Raw genomic sequence first — 8,901 nt, forward strand, 5'->3', positions numbered from 1 at the left:
ATCCCATTCAAAATTCCTTTCATATTTTAGGAAAAAAAAATATTTAAGCTATTAATTGTTCTGTGTGAAATTATATCTAATTAACAAAATAAAATTATCTAAAACCCATTCTGCCATACCACGAGTTCAATCAACTAAAGGTCCTTAATTATTTGCGCAACATATATGTACGTAATTGCTCTTCTAGAGAGATGAGTGGTGTCATTCAATTTATTATTAAAGCTTCAGCCGTTGAAGTACAAAAGGAATGCCAAATGTCTGGGCATAGAAACATAAGATGAATGAACGGTAAATGCTCTTCTTAATTTCTTTATTAAAATATGTCATAATGCCTTGAGAATGTTTCACTATCATTCCTTTAGAAAGTGAGTGCACGAGCCATTAACTTGTATAATCTAAAGTAGCTTTACAAACGAATTTGCAAAAGTTCCAAACATCAATTTTTTTTTTTAGATTAAGATAATATCTACTCATATGATCTAAATCTTGATATTCAAAGGAGTAAGTTTGGAACTTTTGTAAATTCGGTAAGATCAAGAATAGCTAGCTCTATCAAATTGAATAGACCAAATTTATTTTAAGATATTTAGAAGAAAATCAATCCGCATGCTTCGAATTAAAGCCTTGCATCCAATTAGAAAGAAAAGAAAATTGAAAAAGAGAGAGAGATTGAAGAAATCTCAAAAGGCACTAAAAGAAAAAAAAAGTATGATCGAATCATATAATTCCCCTGGATATATAGTATGATTTTTACCAGAACAATGGTTGTTTAAGAATATTCTTAATTTTCTTACCACATATCTGACTCACATAAAAAATTATGTTAGATTCTGGAAGCATCGTTTGACCAGTCAATGCACCTTTATTAGGAAAAAAACGTCAGGAGGATTGGCCTATTAACATTATTGTGATCTTGTGTGATTACCCAGGCTATGTGAGCTTGAAGCCGTCGTAGACACTAGAATCTCCAAGGTATATTTAGATTCATTTCGTCGATTTTATTTAGGTTATTTTAAATCATTTTTTAATTAAACGTAGTAAAAGTTGCTCAAAGTGCGGGCTATAGGAAAAGCTCTCTGAGACAATAAATCTTTGTTATATATGTTGTCAATACCTCAATAAATTTATACAAAATCTTTCAAAGTAACAATATCTTTGTTATATGTGTTGTCAATATCTCAATAAATTTATACAAATCTTTCGAAGTTTTAGTGACAAAAAGGACCCAGCCTACAGCGTTATAGGCATAAAACCATACATGATCTCTAGCTAGGAACAAGACATAAGACATATTATCCAAGGTGATCGCTAGCTGGATAAAGATCCTAATGAAGGGGACATTTGTCGCCAACTTACCATCATTTCTCACACTATAAAGATTTGTCAACATTCAGATTTATGAATGTATCAATTCTCCCTCGAGGCCTTTGAACATTATTGTTGCAACATTTACAGTATAGATCTCTTCAAAGAATCCAAATCACCAAAGTTAGATAAACTTTTCCCAATTCAGGAGTGTGTCCAAGCAATTTTGGCTTGGTTCATGATGCATCATTTTTGCTTCAAAATAATGGGCAAAGTTTTGTCACCTACAAAATTGGGATAGGACACATCAGCTAGCCTAGTGAGAATAATGATAGCAAGCAACTTCAATGAAGGGAGCTGGGGGGAGGCAGAATCCAGACTCTTCGCCACATGTGCAATTTTCGAACACTAAAGAACAAAGAGCTAAAATGCAATTTAATTTCTTTCTCTTTTTTTTTTTAAATGAATTAATCTTCTTTTGGCTAAGAGGAAGATGTTCATATAAATTCTATGCTTATGCTGATGATGTTGATCATCAGAGTCATATATGATCATTCACTTGCTCAGCAGAAACTTTGTATCCGGCCTGGTTGCTCTCCCCACTCACCAATAATTGGTGAACTCAAAAAAAGTAATATTATATGGAAACAGCTACCTTCAAAATTCTTGGATTTTCATGCTATTCAATTATTATTTTCCCATTTAAAAACTTTGAGCTATTGGTGAGAGTTCAAACGTAGAGATATATAGGCAGAGTGGTGATTTTGGCTCACTTTCTTAATGGGACGAATTAATAATCTTGTGAATATATTTTTATAACATTGTAAAAATATATTTCCATCGTTTTCAACTCGTCTTGAATTTTAATCTCTGCAAGTCCAAATTACATACACATATATATCTTTACAATCAGAAGTTCACCTAAATTAATTTATACAACTAAATTTTATTATAGCACAACTTAAATTTTACCCATCAATATTCAAAGAACATATTCACCCTCCATATATTTGTGAGAGAAGGAAATAGGGATCCTTGTGACTGCAGGAACTTGTACTCTCTCTTTCAACTTTTACCGTGAGAGTGGGCTGCGCATAACTATTAAACTATTCTATAATTGTCAATTACTTAACTTAAAAGTTCAATTGTTAATGATCACATAAAACTCAACACTAATTAAGATCTTATCACTTTTATTCTTCACTTCCAACTATTTAAACACTTTTTTTAATACGTTGCAAATTTATTAATTATATAGAAACCCCTCTAAATCAACTCTATAATAGCACCAAATTATTCGTAATTACTTCCACATAAATCCAAAAATACACTTCGTCTCAAACCCCTTCCCACAGAATAGTGGTTTATCATCTAACTATTGGATGATTCTCAATGATCCAAATACATACATACATACATACATATTAAAGTCTAATATAATTGAAGTTTATTGAAGTCTAGTATAACAATAAATTCTCATAACTATTGAGAAGAATCAAACAGTCCACTTTAAATTTAAGGGAGAAGGTATCGACCACTCCACCAAGAGGCTATTGGTAATGACCCAAGTAGTTAAATACTTGTAAGTTTCCATTTTCCCTAGTTTTATACTTGATTTTTAGGAATGATTAAAGTTTATGGGTAATGAAGAATATCTAGGGATAAGTCATGAAAAGAAAGACAATGAGAAATATCCAAATTAGATAATGGAAAAATTAGGCGGACAATAAAGTGATATTACTTATGAGATAATCAAGCCAAAAGCCACTACATAAATGCATATTATTATTCAATGCCTCGATCATATACTCATCATCAACAGATGGAATGGCACATATATGATGATGAAGATTATGCACCTTATGAAGCAATAATTGTAACCCCATTATCTTATGATTCTTATCCATTTTAATAAATCACATCCAAAGTTTAGTATACACATTTTGCGGCTATATGCACAATAATGTGATAAAACTATAATGCCACTGTGACATTATGAGTGGAAAAAGCAGTCCACTAAAACTTGGTGAGTTTTAAAAAGCTGCCCCAGAAGCACTTCCTACTACCTATAAATAGGAGCTCAAGCAGCACAACCCCAAAATCACATCAAATTCCAACTCCTCAGAAAAAAAATAAAATCGCATATCAGCAACTCTACACAATAGTACCAATTCTACCACTTAACTTTCATATCATGTCAATGAAGATAGCTGCTGAAAATTCTCCTGAATTTCCAATGAAAACAAAGGTGAATTCAGTAGTTATTGTGAGAGAATATAATGAAGAGCGTGACAAGTTGGGAGTTGAGGAGATTGAGAGACGATGTGAGACTGGGCAAAGAGGGAAGCCCACTCTTGTCACTGACCTTATGGGTGATCCTGTTTGTCGCGTTCGCCATTTCCCATCTCACATCGCACTGGTAATTAATTAAATTAATTCTATTGAGTAATTCTACCATTAATACTACTGGTTCTTCACTGAACTTTCACATTGTGATTATATGAATTACACACCACCTCGTTTGCATTATGAACAAATTATGCTGACAAATTTTATGATGTGATGAACATATAGGTCGCTGAGTATGGAGAGGAGAAAGAAATTGTTGGGGTGATAAGAGGATGTGTAAAGACTGTAACAACAGGAGGCTCAAATTTTGTTAAGCTTGCTTATCTTTTGGGACTTAGAGTTTCTCCAACTCACAGGTTATTTTTTATTTTTCGCAGAATTTTGCATATAGTTTGGCTCTTCATTTTCAACAATTATTTGTTTCGTACAGTTACTGCATGCATTGATTCAAGAGATAAACGTGGCAATAACTGAAGTTAATTATTCTATTTATAATTAGATCATAATGTGCATGATATTTTCACCTTGCATGGCAATAAATGATAATATGAGAGAGAACAAAAGAGCTTGAGAGAAATGAATAGTTCCTGTTTTTTTCAAAGCTTTAAATTTTGTACTTCCTTTTTTTCTCTATTCAAAGTCATGCATTTACAATTTCAAGTAAATGTTTGGCATTTTTTCTTTTGGAATTCTAATCGTAAATTGCCACCACTTAAATAAAAAGAATGATTAGATTCCACACAAAAGAGAACAAATTGTTCCTCGTATCATGGAAAGAAATTAAGCACCAGCCAGCCTAGCCACCAGCCACCCTAGCCACCAGCCACTAGCCTCTAGCCTCTCCCTTGACACTTGTTTGTTTCCACTAATTCTTAATTCCCAAAAACAAAAGGAAAAAAAAAAGATATAGTCTCATTCTTACATCAAGATTTTTTTCTTAATTTAATCATATACTGAGTAAATAATTTAATTATTAATTAATAGTTAATAAATTAAAAAAATTATACTCTACCTATACATTGTCACGAAAAAAAATATAACAATTTTTTTTAAAAAATTCAGTAAAATTAAAATTAAAAAAGAATCTCATTCTCTTATTCTCATCTTATGTTAAGATTTACTTTATAATCTTCTAAAATGTTCCATACTTTTTTGTAACTGTTAGATCACTATTAAAAGTGATCCACAATAATTATTATGTCACTATCCACAACTGATGGATATTTTCCTTGTGCCACTCATTAGATTCCCTAGACCAAAAAAACCACTTGTACTAAATTTTTATCGTTTGCAAATTATACAGGAGGCTAGGTATTGGCACAAAACTTGTGCAAAAATTAGAAGAATGGTGCAAGCAACAAGGAGCTGAGTACTCATACATGGCCACCGACTGTGGCAATGAGGCTTCAATCAATTTGTTCACCAGAAAATGCTCATACACCAAATTTCGTACCCCGACCATGCTGGTGCAACCGGTTCATGCTCACTATAAGCCGGTAGGTGCCGGCATCTCGATTGTCCGCCTCCCGAGAAAATCCGCGGAAACAATCTATCGCCGAGTTTTCGCTAATTCGGAGTTTTTCCCTAAAGATATTGACCTGATTTTGTCTAGTAATCTCAATTTGGGCACATTCATGGCCGTGCCCAAAAAATTTGTACCTAGATGGGATCCCAAAACCGGTATTCTTCCCCCGAGTTTTGCAATTTTAAGTGTTTGGAACACAAAGGAAGTGTTCAAATTGCAATTGAAAGGTGTTAGTGCCTTAAAATATGCATTTTGTGTTGGTTCAAGGTTGCTTGATGCATGGATGCCATGGCTCAGGCTGCCTTCATTTCCTGATGTGTTTAGACAATTTGGGGTTTATTTTTTGTATGGTTTGCATATGGAAGGTAAGCATGCTTCGCTGCTCATGAAGTCTCTATGTGCCTTCGCTCATAACATGGCTAGAGATGATGGGGAATGTGGGGCCCTAGTGGCTGAAGTGGGTGCGAAGGACCCTGTAAGAGAGACCATCCCCCATTGGAGGAAGTTTTCTTGGGCTGAAGATTTGTGGTGCATCAAGAAGATTGGTGCTGTAGATGAGGATAGGAATGAAAGATGTCCACCGTCTGACTGGATGAAATCACGATCATCTACATCGGTTATTTTTGTGGACCCACGTGACATTTGAATTCCACGAAAAAGAAAAAAGAGAGTTAATAATCTTGCACTTGTAGACTCTTGAACCAATTGTAAGTTCTAACAATACTATAGAATTTTTTTTTTTCATACATGAAGTGTATATTTGCATCATTAATTAACTACTTTTTAAATGAAGACTTATTTTTAATACTACTATTACATTTTTATATATCAATTTGAATGTTTGTTTTAAATTTTAAACAGCTTCTAACATGATATCAAAATTAAAATGTCGTATCTGATTTCTCTCCCATGTTCTCTCTTGTAAATACATTAATTTAAATCAGGCACGAAAGTTGAAAACTTTGGTCACACGAGCTGGAGTGAATAATATATATATATATATAGTTTAGAAATATTTTTTAATTTCTATTATAATTTAGGAGATATTATGTATATTTAAAAAAAATTAAAATTTTTACGAGGGCCATGGCCCACTCTAGTCTTCAAAGATTCGTCCCTGACTTAAATGATTTTCTAGCTAATTTTTGAGCACGTAAGATCTCAATCTATATATTCAAAAACTAAACTGTCGTCTGATATACTTTTTATTTGGTAAGATTTCTTAATAGTCATCAATTTATCAACTAAACTTTTAATTATCTGTGTCTATATTACCAAAAATGGCCTATGAAAGATTATTTTTTTGGGTCAAATAATTTCTCTAACATTAAAATGAAGGATCGGAGTTCTCTTATAATTTAATCATGTATTGAACAAATAACTCGTGCGGATTGATAATTAATAAATAAAAAAATAAAAAAGTTAAATGCTAGGAAACTTTCGCTCGTCCCTTCGCACGTGAATCTTGATATCCCCTTTGCCGGGCTAGAGAGCATTTCTTCTCAACTGCGTCGAGCCTTCACTGGTTGAATCCTCGCTGATCAAACTCTTCAAGGAGCCAAGTAAAGCACTTATTCTATTTTTGGCCCCTACTAGGTAGTACTGTAGTAGGTTTTTTAAGATGTTTTCTCGGAGATCATAAGGAATTTCTTATACTGGCACTCCCTTTATCCAGTAGATTCTGTAGGCAAACCTACTTCAAAATGAGTTTGTTGTGGCACTAGTTCTTCATCCCTTCTGGCAATAGATCTGAATCTATAGAGTGGTGGCCTAGGGAAAGAGCTTCAACTCCAAGGACTCCCGTGCTACTTTGACCTTGCTTTACCCATCCACTATCACTGAAAAACGCACGTCAGAAGATTTTTAAAAGTTTAGTAGAATTCAGTTTAGGAGATGATTCAATTTCTAGGATGAATAGTTTGGCGTTTGTTCTAAAATTAAGAAGAGATCAATCATATTGTGACGATGCAACGTCTGTATGGTAACAAAACCACAAAATTATTCAATGATTGATTCTTCAAGAAGCAATACACATGTATTGAATCAGAGCTTCTTGCAACTTGGTGAATTATTGTCCGTATTGACAAAAATTGCTTACATGATACACAAGATTCCTCAGAGATGTGAAAATTCAAAATCAAAATGATAGCAAGGGATTATGTGGCTAGGCTTTTTCCATTGATTGCAGCCTTTTGAATTGGCAAGTGTCGAAGAATACCTTCATTCAGAAAATAAAAAATGTAAAAGATGTTGGGGTTTGTTGGGTTATTTGGGTACAAAACTGAACCTTTCGAATCCTTTGAGCTATTTGCAGAATTACAGACTGTGGGGAACTGGCAATCTAACAAGATAATGGACGTACTGAATCGATATCGATCTACACTGTCCCAATTTGGCTACCCGGGCTTTGTCTGGCCGTTGCTTTTTTTTATCGATACTGAAACGTGTTAAAGCTTTCAACTTCTGGCCTTTTCTTTTGATAATTTTTGATGTTGCATTTTGTGGTTCACATCGTGGTACGACTGCAGCATCATTGCCGCATATGACCCATTTTCAGGTGATGTGAAATGTTATACTTCTTAAAAATATTTTAAAGGTGTAGCAATTAGAAAAATATCTTACACTATCGTGTAATTTGATTAAGACCCATATATTTTATTTGTTTTATATATATATACACACACACATATATAAATAAGGAAAACTCATTAAAACTTAAACTAAATCACTCCTTATCATCAAAGGTAGACTCTGGCTCGAATCCATTGGAGATCGATATTACGTGGATCACAAGCACTATTGCATGTCTCTTTCCCGTTGCTTTTGAACTTTTAACATAAAAGCACAATAAAACATGTGTTGCCATAAAAGAGAAGCACGTGTATGCAACTACTCAAATAAAGTGAAAAAAAAATTAGTATGTAATTATAAATTATGATTTGTAATTAGCATGTTGTCTTATAAAATTAACCTGATCGTTGGTCCCCACCTTCGCACCCCCACGTCGCTAGCAAGTGAGTACCAAACCCTTTCGGCTTGTGAAACAATTGATCCGACTACTATGATGAGATTAAATCTTAAAAGGTTAAATTAAAATGGAATTTGTAAAATTTAATCACTTTTTCAAATAAATAAAAACAGAACATCCAGAATCTATTTTAGCTTCATACCAATGCCCATCCGTGCAAGTGTCAGCGCTCCCAGCTGAGATCGTTGGACCACAATTGCAATAACTTAAAAAGTTTTTCCCCCCCCCCCCCCCCCATTTATTTTTCTGGGGTTAGCTCAAGAATGTGAAACAGATTAAAATATTTTTATTGAAAAAAGGATAATGATATTTTCATCTCATAACTTTTATAAATTTATTCTAATTTTTAAAAAAAATTATTACAACGAGTTAGCATTATCTTTAAAAAAATTTAAATAACAAAAAGAATTGGAGAACTAATGAATTAAACCCATCTTAGTTTTTTTATGACTTATTTTTTTATATTTTATTCGACCATTAAAGTTACTTTAACATAATTTGGTATGACTATTTTACCCTCATAAGGGAAAAAAACTAAAATTCTCAAAAATTTATTTTATCTTCAATAAATAAAAAACTTATTGTTCCTAAATGATGTATGATTATTAATATTCACATAAACTAGGAAAGTATATTTATGATATGTGGGTTATTGAAAATTATTGAATTTAATTTAAAACATATTAGATTGTAA

At 32.9% G+C, this 8,901-nt stretch overlaps 1 protein-coding gene and 1 long non-coding RNA gene across 2 annotated transcripts; one reads left to right on the plus strand and one right to left on the minus strand.

Annotated features, from left to right (window-relative positions):
• The first annotated feature begins 3,351 nt into the window (after nt 1–3,351).
• Nucleotides 3,352–5,996, plus strand: LOC102617166 (probable N-acetyltransferase HLS1). Its single transcript, XM_006493294.3, has 3 exons — nt 3,352–3,724; nt 3,880–4,010; nt 4,958–5,996. The coding sequence occupies exons 1-3, from the start codon at nt 3,500–3,502 to the stop codon at nt 5,823–5,825; spliced, it is 1,224 nt and encodes a 407-aa protein (XP_006493357.2). The 5' UTR covers nt 3,352–3,499; the 3' UTR covers nt 5,826–5,996.
• Nucleotides 5,997–6,525: 529 nt separating this feature from the next.
• Nucleotides 6,526–7,712, minus strand: LOC127898723 (uncharacterized). The gene is made up of 2 exons (XR_008050567.1): nt 7,278–7,712; nt 6,526–7,017 (listed from the first exon to the last, which is right to left on the minus strand). It is a non-coding gene; the product is annotated as an uncharacterized LOC127898723 (long non-coding RNA).
• Between the last annotated feature and the right edge of the window lie 1,189 nt (nt 7,713–8,901).

The sequence above is a fragment of the Citrus sinensis genome, chromosome 7 (genome assembly GCF_022201045.2).
Source record: "Citrus sinensis cultivar Valencia sweet orange chromosome 7, DVS_A1.0, whole genome shotgun sequence".
Taxonomy (NCBI): domain Eukaryota; kingdom Viridiplantae; phylum Streptophyta; class Magnoliopsida; order Sapindales; family Rutaceae; genus Citrus; species Citrus sinensis.